The sequence below is a fragment of the Nicrophorus vespilloides genome, unplaced genomic scaffold (genome assembly GCF_001412225.1).
Source record: "Nicrophorus vespilloides isolate i.1.1-1 unplaced genomic scaffold, Nicve_v1.0, whole genome shotgun sequence".
Taxonomy (NCBI): Eukaryota; Metazoa; Arthropoda; class Insecta; order Coleoptera; family Silphidae; genus Nicrophorus; species Nicrophorus vespilloides.
The window spans coordinates 147,612-163,517 of NW_017099706.1; the positions used below are offsets into that span (position 1 = coordinate 147,612).

The window sequence follows — 15,906 nt, forward strand, 5'->3', positions numbered from 1 at the left end:
AGGCAGACAAAGAAGTTAAAGAAAAGGCCAAGAAAGAAAAGGAAGCCAAAAAAGCTGAAGCTAAATTAAAAGCAGAGAAGGAAGCACAAGATAAAGAAGCGAAGGAAAAGGCAGAAAAAGAAGTTAAAGAAAAGGCTAAGAAAGAAAAGGAAGCCAAAGAAGCTGAAGCTAAATTAAAGGCAGAGAAGGAAGCTCAAGATAAAGCAGAGAAGGAAAAGGCAGAAAAAGAAGTTAAAGAAAAAGCTAAGAAAGAAAAACAAGCCAAAGGAGCTGAAGCTAAATTAAAGGCAGAGATGGAAGCTAAAGATGTGGCTAAGAAGGAAAGGGAAAATAAATATGTTGAACCAAAGATAGAGACTGATGGCGAAGCTCAAACAGAAAAAGCAAAGGTCGAAAAAGATGTGAAAGTAAGATCAAGTAAAGTAGTGAAGAAGGATGCTACAGAAAAAAAAGAAACAATACAATCAGAAATAACAGAAATTGAAAAGTCTAAGGAAGAAGATAGAAAGAAATCAGATAAATTAAAGAGAGATAAAGCAGCTGATGTAAAGATTCATTTAGAGAAAGAAATCGAAGTGAAATCTGGAAGGGAATCAAAAGCAGAGTGTGAAGCAACAGGTGCAAAAAAGAAGTTTATCGTTCAGGAGAAACATCAACATTTGGAAATTCCACGTGAACAAGTAATTACCAAATTTAAAAAGTTCGATGATGAAAGTTCTGAGAAGAGCGATTCATTCCACGATCGTAGAGGAAGAAGTCCAGTGCGTGAGAAACCAAGATTCACCGGTCGTGACATGTCAGATCTGGGTTTCGAAATGTATAAACCTACCGGTTACAGAGCATCAAGATTCGTAGATAAAAGACCAATGTTTGGCACACAACTGTCAAACAGAACAGCAACATCAGGCTCAAGAGTGAAACTTACTTGTACAATAATTTCTACCGGAGAGCAAATCCTTATGTGGATGAAGGATGGCCTCCAGTTGGAACACTCAAACAAATACAAAACATCATTTGGAGATGGATTGGCTACCTTGGAAGTGCTGAACGCCACCGTAAGTGATACCGGGGAATACAGCTGTTTTGTTAAGAACGAACACGGATGTAATTCGACCAAAGCTCAATTGAAAGTGTACGATAGTTTCGAGCCATCTCCGATGCCACCAGTATTTACCAGACATATCAGAGAGCATTACAGGATCGTTGATGATGAAATGAGCTTGGAATGCAGGATAAGAGCGCATCCGATGCCCACTATAACCTGGCAGAAAGACGGAAGGAACATTGAACATGGACAGAAATACGAGGCCCAGTACTTAGCAGATGGCATTTGCAAATTGATAATCAGGAATCCGAATTCTGAGGATAACGGTTGTTATTCATGTAAAGCAGAAAATAGTTCTTGGAATGATCAGATTTCACATCAGTTACGATTCAACAGTAAGTTCGAAATAATATTTAAATTTCAAACTTAAATTTAATTATCAATGATTTTTAGGTAAAAGCGATTTCATATCGGCGAGGTCTGAAAGATCGGCCTCCAGCAAACTCGCTGTGGATTCCAGAAGACCGCACTTATCGAGCATTTTGACGGACAACCATGTTCCATCTGGAGGAGTTTTAGCATTGCAGGTGGAGGTTAAAGGTGCACCAACAGAAGTTAGTTGGTACAAAGAGAACAGTCCCTTGCCAAAAGATTCTCTAAAACATAAGACCTATGAAGAATCTGGAGTGTACACTCTGTTGGTACCAGAAGCGACTGAATCGGATATAGGAAAATACACTTTCAGTGCGGTGAACAATTACGGAAAAATCGAGACCTCAGCTTATGTAGATGTGATAGATCCTAACAATCTAAAGGAGGGAAAGCCGGCAATGTTCTTGTCGAGACCAGACACTTTGATGAGCGTAGCAAACGGCGAAGACATAACCGTATCCTTTAGGATTTCAGGAGAGCCCAAACCGAAAGGTTAATATTATGAATGTTAATGTAGAATCAAAATATTTTCAATCAAATGTATTTTAGTGACTTGGATGAAAGGATTGAAGGATATCACCAATAGTCATCGTTCATTGAAATTCACTTCCGATGATTACGTGCGATTTACGTTGAAGAGGGCTTCCGATAATGATGCTGGAACGTATTGCATTCTCGCCAAAAATCGTTTCGGGTGTGATCGTGCTTTCTTCACAGTCAGATTGAGGCAACGTGCCAGATCAGCCACTCCTGTAAGGACGACTACATTAACCGACATTCTGGACGAAATCCCAAGCTACCAAGAACGCCAGTCGCTCAGAGGTAGGTAGCGATGCCAGGTATAAAGATATATTTTGGCATTGTAAATTTAGCCACTGTAAATAAATATAGTTTGTCGTTGGACTCGGATCAGTGAGTGATTGTTGCTTGACATAGTATATAGTGGATAGATAGAATGCGTGTGGATGAATTTACCTCTAAATTCGATGGAGATTTGCTGCTCCTGACATTGCTCCGGAATACCTGGAGCAACAGGAAGGGCGTCTCAAATTTCTTAGATTACTTGGTGTTCTATCAAGGTGAACAGCGAAGTTTTCAAGTTGATACGAAAATAGTAAACGTTTTTGTTTGTGTGTGTCCAATATCTAGAAGTGCCAGGGCCAATTTCTTCTCCGCCAATAATCATCGACACGGGAAGGAATTGGGTATCATTGGCATGGGGTAAACCGGACTGCAGAGGCGCTGCACCAGTGATCGCCTACAAAGTGGAGGCATGGCAGAAGGGAGGCGAGACCAGATGGGTCCAACTCGGTATCACCCCAATAAGCAGTTACGACGCTTTCAATCTTATACCAGACACTGAGTATCAGTTCCGGGTGACTCCTAGGAACAGGTATGGATGGGGAGAACCGGTGCAGAGCGATCCCATGACCATCGGACGTCACGTCGAGCTACCGGAGTTCACCAAAATTCTTCCTGGTCAGATGAAGGTTCTCCTGAACTCGGAGATTATACTAGAATGCCATCTGAAGTGCGACGCATACTCGACGGTAATTTGGCGCAGGGATGATGCGGCCATTAAAGAGGATGACAAGAACTACGTCATTAAGAACGTAGACGGTCTGTGCTCTCTTAAGATCAAACAATTGAGAATCGAAGATGCTGGTCGTGTATCCTGTGAGGCCGTCAACAGAATAGGCAAAGTCTCCACTTTCGTTCGTCTTTGCGTGGTTTCCGATCCGAAACTTCTAGTTGCTGACACCCATCTTAAAGAGTACGTATACGTTAGATCAGAGGTTCCCAAACTTTATTTTGTCGTAGACCCCTTACCATGTTTTTCGGTTTTGGGTAGACCCCATACTTACCTGATATAGATTTTTTTGTAAATTTATTATTTATATTGGGACATCTTCATAATTATTAAGATCTTTGCTCTAAGACTGCGCGTATGCTTGTAACAAGATGATACTCGTATATCATTATGTGCAGGTTTTTACAAGTTCAAAATGTATTGCGACCACAAAGCCAATGCCTACATCCTACAACTTACACAATTTTATAAACATATATAATATTTTTTTTACTTCATAGATACTTTTATAAATAATGTATATGTCTTTATATTATAAGATAGTATATTGTAAGTAAATAGGTACTATCAGTGTATGTTGACATCCACTATCGTGGACCCCCATTTTCATTTCATGGACCCCCAAATTTTTTTTCGTTGACGTAGACCCCTTGCAGGTTGTCATAGACCCCTGAGGGTCGATATAGACCACTTTGGGAATGACTGCGTTAGATCATAAATTTGCTTTGTTTCATAAAAAAAGGAACTAAAAGTATTTTAACAAAGTAATATATACCTGATTAAATTCTGCTGTGACAAACATCACAATGAGTTGCTCCAGTGGTAATAGATCATATAGAAACTTCGTACCATTGAGAGGTCATCACACAGATCAAGATAGTCACAGTCTTTTTCTAAAATAATGTTTGTAAAACTCAACTTTAGGATAATATTATCTTCTTCTTTTAGCGCCATTAATCTTACCTACTTAACTTGACGTTTCGTCTTTTGTTTTTATCAAAACTAACTTTGTAATCAATCTTTTTGTTAAATTTAAAAATAATAATACATTTACCTTTTGAATTCAAGGGGTTTGAAAGAGGAGAACACGGAAGAGATACCTCCGCAATTCACGATGCGTTTGCGTAACCGACGCATCCAGAACAGCTATCCGGTGAGGATGACGTGCCAAGTAGCGGGAAGACCATCGCCGAAGGTGTCTTGGTACAAGAACGGAAAACCAATATTGGTGGATGCCAGACACACATATTGGTTTGAAGAGAATTTCCACACTCTCGAGATTTGTCGTACAAATTTAGACGATTCGGCGACGTACAGCGCCATAGCTCAGAACGATTTCGGATCAGTATCTTGTCGTTGTTATTTAGTAGTAGATACAGGAATTCGAACGTACATAGCTCCAGAATTCATCAACGAAATCACACCGCAAGGTTTACAACTGCAGGAAGGCGAAGAGTTGATGCTGGCCACCCAAGTCCAAGCTTATCCCACGGTTAGCGTAGTTTGGTACAGGGATGGGGTAATATTGGATGGTGACGATTCTTTTGTATCATCTTCATTGATTTTGTTGTTGTTTTCCAGATGCGTCTGAGGCAATCTAGAAAAGCAGTGACGACATTATGCCACGATGGACGAGTCCAGTTGTGCGTTGGTGCGGTAACCAGCAGAGATGCTGGTGTTTACACGTGCATTGCCACCAACGAAATCGGAAGAGCTGAAACTAGTTGCGCCGTTGAAGTTCTCGAAAAAGGTCCAAAGAGCAAAATCGAAGAAGCTTCTGTTGTACAGATAGATCAACCGTAAGATTTATATCACAATCAAGATAATTAAATAGATTTGTATAGTTATATATTCGTTATATTTCAGATATTCGAAAGAACCCAAGTTCCTGAAGAAACCCTTGAATTCGATTGCTTATGAAGGTGATGACGTGGTGATTCTTTGCGAGGTGATCGGCGATCCAAAGCCGGAAGTGCTGTGGCTGCGCGACTTCTTGAAGGTAAGTCGAGCGAACTGCAGCGGAATACCTCGTGCGTTGTTGAGCAACGATTGTTTCTTTTCTCGCTCGTTGGAAATAAAAAGAAAAAGCGTAAATGCAAGTTTTGTTACATTCTTATATGGCTTCATGCCACGCTTAAACTGCCCGAACAAATAGTTCCACCCGAGGGAATGTTAAATATACGAGTCACGTACGGCCAAAGTGACGCTCAGCATCCCAAATTATATAAATCGCAAGTGATTTCTGCCGAAACCGTCGACGATGATGGCGCACACTTTGCTTTCGGAAACGGTTTTTAAAGAATCGTTTTGGAATGCCGCCGCCACCAGTCGTGTGCTCGAGGACTCGTTGTTCTAAGACAGTTCTGTATATGGGGACCAGTGAAACGTCGACAAAAAAAATATGTATTTTAGATTGTATAAAACGACGATTTATATTTATATATATAAAAAAAAGGCAAAATATGAGAGAGAACAGGCAAAACTCTCTTTCTGCTGCTCGGCAATAATTCAAATGAAATGCACTTGCATCATTACTTGCGTTATCCATTCCATATACGCTGGATGGGAATTGTTGTAAATTATACGTGACCGCTGAGTCACGCTCGCACAACCTGTGCGTACACTATAAAATATTTATTTATTCATCTATATCTGTATAGAAATATAAGCAATTTATGTATGTAATTGATATTATCCTCTTGTCGTAAACTAGTGTTGTCAATGTCAGATGGACGACGTGCATTGCTCATTCCGCAAAGCGCGAAACTCCCGGTTAATTATATCTCAGCAGACATTCAATTAACTCTTATTTTATACTAATCATCACATAAAACTTTAAATACATTGACAACTTTAACTTGATACACTTTTTATTGGATCATATAAGATATTTAATAATATTTATATAAATTTGAATACTTTATCATTCCTTTTTAAGACTTTTTCGTACTTTTGTAAATTTTACATTATAACACAAGTAAAAAGTAACATTAAGAAACATGACACAAATAATCATTTATAAACATTTTGATCCTTATAATTAAACAAATATTTAAATTACTTACTAAAATTGAACTTCTTTTCTTTTTATATCATTGACTTCTTTTATACAATTTTATATTGTGAAGTAAGTTTCAGCATAGATTGCACCAATTTTATAATGAGTTTTTTTTTACTTAGCAAACGCGTTATTTGGGTTGCATAAATGCAATTACTAGTTTTTTTTTTAATTCAAATAATAGAAGAAATATTTCATATTTAAATAATTCTTTATATAACATTCATTAAAATTTCCAAATTCTTTCTTAGTAAACACTTAAAAACAATTAAATAGATTTTAGTAAATTTCATATATTATTTTCATGCGTTTTGAAAATATGTGTTTTTTAAATGTAATATTATTTTATAAATTTACCTAGTTTTTAGTTTTTTTCTGTTTATTAACGTACTTTATTCGTGCAGCTTTCACAAACGATATCTTTCAAGTATTCTCAACAAACAACGTGTTTTATTATAAAACTTGTTTAGATATATTTTTTTAATTAAAAAGTATTTAAAAATCAAGTATGAAAATGCTATTATTCTATTTTGGACATAATAAAATGTTTATGTTTATATTACAAAAAAAAAATATAACTTGAGACAAAGTAAATTAATCAATATGAAACACGTGGATTTGGGAGATACACCAAACAACAATAACAACATTAGATGCGCTAAATTAGTATTGAATAGATAACGATCGATAACATTTACTTTCAATCGTAAATAGTGACAAGTGCATTCAATTAGACTAGTAGATAAACGTTAATTGATTAAGTGATTACGTGCAACTGCATCTGTAAGGTATAATTTAGTAGTTCGTTCAGAAGTTAGGATAAAAAGTTATGTAAAATGTAAATTCAGGCAAGAACATTCGGTTTATCTAACACACAAATCAAGTATAATAATCTTAAGAGAAAAGTACAAAAATTGATGCCCCAAAATGATAACTTTTCTTTATTTTCTGTCCGTTTTAGTACTGCAATAGGGATTTAAATGCGGATGAAAAGCTTTTGTGAAATTTTATATTTAAATATAAACACGGTCAACCGCTTATATTATTACGAACGCAGCGGCACGCAACGGTTTCCAGACATCTTTCCTCTAACGTCATTACCGATTTATGTATTTATGTAGATCGGATTACGGCTGCAAAAAATGACGTGCAATACTTACATATGGCTTCGCGCACGAACTACATCCGAACGATTCTCTTAAACTGCAACAGCATGTAACAATAGAATTTCCAACTTCGGCTGCGTTTAATTCAATTCCAATTGGTATCTACAAACAAGAGTTATATTAAACTAATTATTGTCAACATTCATTCCTGAATATGATTAAACATTGTATTGTAAGTACTTTAATGTAATATAATATAAACTATTGGAGTAGTAATCATTGAAAATTATTTAGAGATTATATAAAATAAAGAATTTGGGTCACCCACCCAAAACGCGAACTGCGAAACTTGCTTCTGTCAAACCTTTGTTTCAATTTATGCGCTTAGGTTCTATTTTAATTATTATTTTTCTTTCTAAGTAAAAATAAAATTTAATATACTTTCTTGTTCCAAGTAGACACAGTAAAATCGTGTGTTTGACAATTATTTATGTATATTTATTTAAGCAAATTTTCAAATAACTTTATTTTTTTTCTTAAATTAATGTAAAATTGAAACTTATAAATCTTAATTTTAAAATGTTTCGTCTTGTAACTATGAATTTGGAAATTAGATAAAATAATCCAATATTGTGTCAAATATAAAAAGTTCACCCATCCAAACGTTAATTGCGAAACTTGCTTAACTTTTCTAACCTGTCAAACGTCAATTACCTACCTGTATATTATAACTTATCACTATTATCAACTTGCAACAATCTTGTAGGGTTTCCTTAGGCGCCACACCGTGTAACGAAGATATCACACAAACACTGATTTCTTCAAAAACTTTGGGTTTGGTTTCACTAAGATATTATTATCAGTGTATAATTTTAATTTACCTTCTATACCCAAAACCAACTGGTTTCTTAATTTGACTTTTCTCTGATATTCCTACACCTTTTGTTTTTATCAAAGCTCTCTGCGATTCTTGAAAATTGATTTTGATTTACTTTATTTTGCATCCATTTTTTTCAAAACTGTTTTCTTGAAATTGTTACTTAATTTGATATCTCTGATATTCGTATACCTACAAAGCACTCCACGATTCTTGAAAAATAAATTGAATTTAACTTATTTAGAATCTATTTTTTTGAAAACTGTTTGCTTGAAACTATTACTTAATTTGACGTTTCTCTGATATTTCTATACTTTTTGTTTTTATCAAAACTCGCTGCGATTCTTGAAAATTGAATTGAATTTACTTTATTTTGAATCCATATTTTTGAAAACTATTTGCTTGAAATAATTGTTACAAATTACTGTTTCTCAGTAGTAAAAATAACTGAAATTTAGTTTTTAACTTATATAGCTAGTTATTAAGCTAATTGATTGTGTTACAAAACAACAACATTATGTTTCCTACCACTCTAATCTCATTAAGAAGTAAATATAAAAATTGAGCTTCAATGTCATTCAAATTTTATTTAATTTGACGTTTCTCTAATATTCGTACATATTTTGTTTTTATCAAAGCTCTATGCGATTCTTAAGAATTGAATTTTATTTACTTTATTTTGCATCCATTTTTTTTTAAATCAGTTTTCTTGAAATTTTTAAGAAAATTTTGATTGATATTGTATTCAATCTGTATATTTTTTTGTTATGTCGTATAATTTTATTCACAATCTGTTCATCAATGTAAACATTGAGTAAATTTAAGATCGCGGTTGATATTATGATGATTTGATTTTTTAATTTGTTGGTTGTTATCGTCTTGTAGGTTAACTTTAGTAATATATTGATGATATGTGATTCCACTATTTCCTTTGACTGTGAATCTGCTGCTATCTTTAACACTGCCATTGTCTATCGACTTGGCTAAATGTCCATATGCTGAACCTCATTCATTTGACTGTGATAACACATCTGTGATGAACGATGGCCCTATTGCTGCAAGCACCGAGATAGCTCGCAAAGGGCCTGACTTGACCAAGATTCGAACCGGCGCTCACGAAATCGTGGGTAGGGCGACTTAACCATTAGGCTATTAGTCGCCCTCTGTACATAATAATTAAAAATTATTATTTTTCAATAGTAAAAACTAATTGCAATAACTTTAAACGAGTTATTAAGCTAAATTGTGTGTGTGTTACAACACTGTAATCTGATTAAGAGGTAATCCGATATAAAAATTGCGCTTCTATATCATTGTTGATGTAAACTATAGAATAATACTAGCTGTTGATTTCTCCAGTTATTTTTTTCTGCGGGCAAATTTTCTGCGTTTCTTTACGTGCTTTGGGTTTTTTTGTTGTTGTTGTTACATGCGGCGAGCGTGCGTGTGCAATAATACCAATCCCACCGATAGAGCACTTACTAAGAAGCGTAACAGATTTTATTGAAGTGTTCCGTCCGAGGAATAGTCTTTATCGGCACTTGATCGGGTCAACTGCTCAATCGATCATCAAACATAATCAATATCGAAGTGATCCTCAAAAAGAAGAAGTTCTGTTACCACCTAGTTCGAAGCAATCCGACAACAAATTCTTGGTGTTCCAGGTAAATTGAAACACAATTACAGACTGGCACAGAAGGAACGACGCTAAAGGTGATACAAGTGATTCAGCATTTGCACCTCCCGTCTGGCCGTCATAAATATTAATAAAAATTTACAAAAAAGAAAAAAAATCAAGAGAAATTTCTCATGAAAATTGCATATAAAAGGAGAAGTGCAAACACTTTCGGGCATCTCGAGTTATGAAACTCGTTACACCATATACACAAACATATATATATATATATAAAAAGATATTTTTTTATTTATTTTGCTTTTGCCTTTATTTTTACAGCTCGGACAAATGCTTTTATTTAATGCACTGCGCGAAGCTGATCACCTTCGGGTACCAAGTACCATTTTCGCCTAAAATATTTTATAGGAGAGAACACGCTTTGCCGTTTCGTTATATCCAACTCGTGAACGTTTATTACGATACGATAATTGACTTTCACACGCCTGGCGCCAATTGGATTACAACCTTAGAGAATAACGTACACCCCGTTGTTTTTTCTTTCTTGTTCTCTTCGCATTTCGGTAAAAAAAAAAAAACAACAAACATCAATCACGAAAGGAATTGCGTAATTTTAATTTCGTTAATGATGAATCCATATATGGAATTCGGCCCGTTCTAATAATGGGCCAATGCTATATTACAACCGAATTTCACTCGTGGGAATTGTGTTCGAACAAACTAATATTTCAATAACACATAGTGTATTAATATCATCAAGTTTTAAGTTACCAACAGGATAAATTCATTAATGTAACAATGATAACGGAAGGTGATAAAGTGAAGATAATTCTTGCAAAATTTATTAAACTAAATAAATAAGAAATATTACTCTATTTATTTTAAAAGTCGAAACTTGAGTAATTTGTAACATAAAACAATATATCGCATAGTGCGGGTTATTGACAAAGACTGTTTGAATCCGGACTATTCCAAGATTTACATAAACTATAAATAAACCGCACAAAAGGAGACTTGACTGTAAAAAATGAAAAATAGCGTTAATTTGTATATTATTTTAAAGTAAATTTAGTTTGTTTTGAAATGTTCAAACCGGACTATAGTGAATTCGAATTGATCGAAACCGCACTGTTCGAGGAATTTCTGTATTACACTTTATTTCTCTAAAAATACACTTATTACGCAGAAAATCTTTGGTTGATATCTCTTTTGTAGAAAGAACCAATACATTTTCCAATTAATTAAAAGTAGTTATATTTTACTAACTACAAATAAATCGATTATTACTATTAGGCAGATTTCTGTACAACAAAGAGTTGATTTTTAACTAGCAATAATCTTAGATAGACAAACAGCATTAAAATATCTACGGTTTTAGTAGTAATAGTACTACAGTTTCACGGACTAATTGAGGATCTACATAAACTATACATAAACCGCACAAAAGGAGGCTTGACTGTGAAAAAGTAAAAATAGCGTTAATTTTGTGTATTATTTCAAAGTAAATTTAGTTTGTTTTGAAATGTTCAAACCGGACTATAGTGAATTCGAATTGATCGAAACCGCACTGTGCGAGGAATTTCTGTATATCACTTTACTTCTCTAAAATACACTTATTAAGCAGAAAATCTTTAGTTGATATCTCTTTTGTAGAAAGAACCAATACATTTTCCAATTAATTAAAAGTAGCTACTAACTACAAATAAATCGATTATTACAATTAGGCAGATTTCTGTACAAAAAAGTGTTAATTTTTAACTAGAAATATTCTTAGATACACAAACAGTATTAAAACATCTACGATTTTAGTAGTAATAGTACTACTGTTTCACGGACTAATCGAGGATCTACATAAACTATACATAAACCGCACAAAAGGAGGCTTGACTGTAAAAAAGAAAAAATAACGTTAATTTTGTGTATTATTTAAAGTAAATTTAGTTTGTATTGAAATGTTCAAACCGGACTATAGTGAATTCGAATTGATCGCACAGTGCGGTGCGAGGAATTTCTGTATTACACTTTAGTTCTCTAAAATACACTTATTACGCAGAAAATCTTTGGTTGATATCTCTTCTGTAGAAAGAACCAATACATTTTCCAATTAATTAAAAGTAATCATACTTTACTAACTACAAATAAATCGATTATTATAATTAGGCAGATTTATGTACTACAAAGAGTTAATTTTAACTGGCAATATTTTTAGATACACAACCAGCATTAAAACATCTACGGTTTTAGTATTAATAATATTGATCATTGAAAAAATATAGTTAAGAAGTGTAATAGATAATTTTTACTACATCTAAATATGAATCATTTGACAAGAGATTTATTGCACTTCCTTTTTTAATTTCTAATTTAATTAAATCTGAATGAAGTATAGAGTTTTATAGTGCTATAAATAAACAACAATTGTTATTTATTAGTATTATTTGAAGCTAATATGAATGCATTATAAATTAATGTGTGATGATATTAAAATTCCCAATGTTTCAGTTGTTCAAAGTCTTGTTTGTTAAATCATTGTGTAATTGTTATAAACAACACTTAATTTTGAACATAGAACATTTAGTGTTTTCAGCATTAAAGTAAAACATAATATTTGTATTATATTTACGCAATATTAAAGAGATTAATCAAATTTTTATTTAGATTTATTTAAATTTATATTTCTTTTCAAATGTGGACGAAAAAGAATAAATTCTAACTTGAATTAGTTGTTATTGATAAAATACATATAATAAGAGTTAATAAATCTAAAATACATGTGCTTTTCTTCATAATCAAGTCAATTTTCTATTTAAATTTGATTTAAATAAATTGTCATAAAAAAAGCGTTACTTTTTTTCAATAATAATGACGCCATTTTATTTTTGTTGAAGTTAGGTCAATTTTGACAAGTCATAATTATTCTGTAGGTTATCCAACTTCTAATTCAATTTTAGCTAATTAATGACAAATATACCGGTTTCGATCAGTGCGAATTCACTATAGTCCGGTTTGAAAATGGCAATGAAAGTAAATTTTAATTTTACAAAATAACATACAAGTTTCATATTGTGTTGTTTATTTTTATGCGTTCTCGAATAGTCCGGTTTCAAACAGTCGTGGTCATTGAAAAAAAACACTAAGTTATACTTAATAACATTTTCTCATTAATAACTTGATTATATTGTATAAACTACAATTACGTAATGTAATCTAATGATTCTTAGTTATTTCCAATTAGCTGTTATGTTTATATTTCAAATTTCATTTATTATTTTATAATGATAAACATAAGTTTCTTTTTCATTCATGAACATTCGTTTCTTTTTTTCAAACTTCTTCGAAATATTTGATATGGATTATTTAATATACATTTTTTGTGACGATATGTGAAACCACAGCGTAATAAAAATACCACAACAGATAAAAAATCTGTTCCATTAGGTAATTGTTGATAATATTGCAATCGTTTTATTAATAATAAAAATATTTAATATCTAAGGTTTTAACGATTTCGAAATAAGTTGGAAATTTTCATTATTAATAAAAACTTGTCATAAAATAAGCGATGTAAACAAAATCTATAAATAATTTTGAAATGAGACAATATAAATTTGTTTCTATAAATAGTTTACTCAATCTTTCATGTAATTAATTATACAATACAAATACTAATTCTTTCACTACAAAATTTCTTTTATTTCTTGTATTGTATACAATTTTCAAAGTTTTGGCTGCGACCTCGGTGTAAAATATTTGGGGGGTCGCAAAAAAAAAAAATGACAGATCAATCCTGGTCGTTTTTCTACACATACCCATTCTTCGGGGGGTCGCAGAAACTTTTTATGTCCAAAAAGGGGGTCACAGACCAAAAAGTTTGAGAATCACTGATCTACACAATAATATTATGAAGTCAAAATTGGCTTAACCTCAACAACAATAAAATGGCTTCAAACTAGAAATAGGTAACGTTTCTTTTATGACACTTCCCTTCAAAACAAATTTGGTTATAAAATATTGACTGAAAGTTATTGTTTCGAGAAGAAAACATTTCTTTTAATAAACTATATTTTAATTAATTGAACAGTTTGATATCTATTTATGAAATTACAATTTCTTAAAAAAAAACATACAAGAGTTACAGAGTGCTTAAAATTAAATCTGGAAATAACAAAGTCATCGAACTCTTTCTTTCTTCGTCTTTTTTTTTTTTTGGTTTGCCGACCCACAGCGTTTTGTTCATTTAAGTTTAATTTAATTACGAGCCTCTCTTTCTTCGCTCCTCATCACCATGCTCGTCCCATTAATTCGCACGTTTTGTAATCCCATCTGGAAAGCTTCTGCACTTGTGATTATCTGGAATGACTCTGCATGTATCTCGCACATGAGTCGAAGAGCGAGCGTGATCACGGTATATATACACATACATTTTATTTTTGTTGTATGCAACTAATTTCCAATTGACATGATTTATGGGCGAGGAGAAACTCTCGTCGATTGGGAGAGCAGAATTCATATGCAACGAAATGCGTTCACATTTTAATTAAATAATTAACGCAATTAACGGTGACATATGGGTTTATTAAGGAGCGATTGCTTCATAAATATAGTTCTGCTTTTGATATCAAATTAGACGTGTTATATTTAATAGATACGATCACCGTTTTCTTTCTATTTACTAATATTCTATGATCATTATAATATCACAATGAATTTACTCGTTTCATTTATTAATAAAAGAAATATTATTCTCATTTCATCTGATTAAGTTTCTTTTAAAATATAATAACTAAGTTCTTTTAATTCTAAGTCATTAATTTATATAATTTTACATTTGTTACTATTATGTACTATTTTTTTTATTAACTCTGTTAATAATTCTTAATTTTCTGCTTGTAAACATATTTAATAAACATTAAATTTACTTGATTAATACTTTAATACTAATAATACTATATATAGTAAACTTTATATGAGATATCGAAATTGTTTGACAAATTGCAGATTAATGTTATATTTTTTACAAAATTTAATATAAACTAAACGATTTGCTAAAGCTATAAGTTTTAACTCCTTAAGCGGTTTGATGCATTGTATTAAGAATCATCTATATGATGCGGATATATTCGTCATAAGCGCTACGTAATACAATAGATCATGACGAATATATACGTCATGGCCACTTAAGCTATTAACTAAAGATATTTATTTATATTTATTGAACTAGAACTAGAACATTGCTGATTTTGTTTGTAATTATTTATCTATTAAATGTTAAAAAATAGAATGAATAAGATATTCTTATCATTACTGTTGTTAATTTGCTCATAAAAAGATATGATTGTCTTACACCTTTCAATTTTAACAAAATTGCTATAGTTGCACAGTTGTGAATTATTGCTTAATATTTGCGTCACAGTTTGTTTTGATACGTATACATGCATAAGTATTTGCAAGTAAAAAAAAGTGGTCTACATAAGTATTTTTTTTAGGTCGATTTTATGTTAATAAGTGTATAACTAATAAAACTGTTGCCGCAACTTGTAAGAAATAAGATGATCTGCAATTAAATGTATTAATTCTTTGAAATTCCTGAAATTTATAGATCCAAGTGGGGCCAGACAAAGATAAAGTTTGTAAAATGTATTTGTAACAATAAAAAGTGACATGCGTAATTTTAATGATTTTGCTGATTAGAAGTTGGTAATTCCTCTTTCCTGGACATTTTCTAGAAAATTAAGATACAATTAATAAATATACTATTAAAATGTTGTCCTTCAAAGAGTTAAATGTAGTTTAACAAATCAGAAGTTATCGGTATACTTATATAAGACTGTTACAATGCGCGTAGTACTGACCTACTAGTCATGTTCAAAAGGTGGTACATTGTGGTTACCACCACCACTCAAAGAGTTAAGTATAGTTTAACAAATAATATACTTAGATGAGACTTTAGGCTTGATGTTAGTTTTGTAATTCTATATTTTAACTACGATCATATTGAGAGTGTTACAATGCGCGTAGTACTGACCTACTAGTCATATTCAAAAGGTGGTACATTGTGATTACCACCACCCCTCATAGAGTTAAGTATAGTTTAACAAATAATATACTTAGATGTAACTTTAGGCTTGATGTTAGTTGTGTAATTCTATATTTTAACTACGATC

General features: G+C 32.3%; 1 protein-coding gene across 1 annotated transcript in view; it reads left to right on the forward strand.

Annotated features, from left to right (window-relative positions):
• The window catches only part of LOC108565286 (titin-like), a 63,905-nt gene that overhangs the window by 30,323 nt on the left and 17,676 nt on the right, over positions 1-15,906 (forward strand). The window contains exons 12-18 of the mRNA XM_017924666.1: positions 3-1,440; positions 1,499-1,969; positions 2,027-2,299; positions 2,627-3,251; positions 4,137-4,587; positions 4,650-4,867; positions 4,935-5,067. Of these exons, the coding sequence (XP_017780155.1) occupies positions 3-1,440; positions 1,499-1,969; positions 2,027-2,299; positions 2,627-3,251; positions 4,137-4,587; positions 4,650-4,867; positions 4,935-5,067 (3,609 nt within the window). The remainder of the gene's footprint in view (positions 1-2; positions 1,441-1,498; positions 1,970-2,026; positions 2,300-2,626; positions 3,252-4,136; positions 4,588-4,649; positions 4,868-4,934; positions 5,068-15,906) is intronic.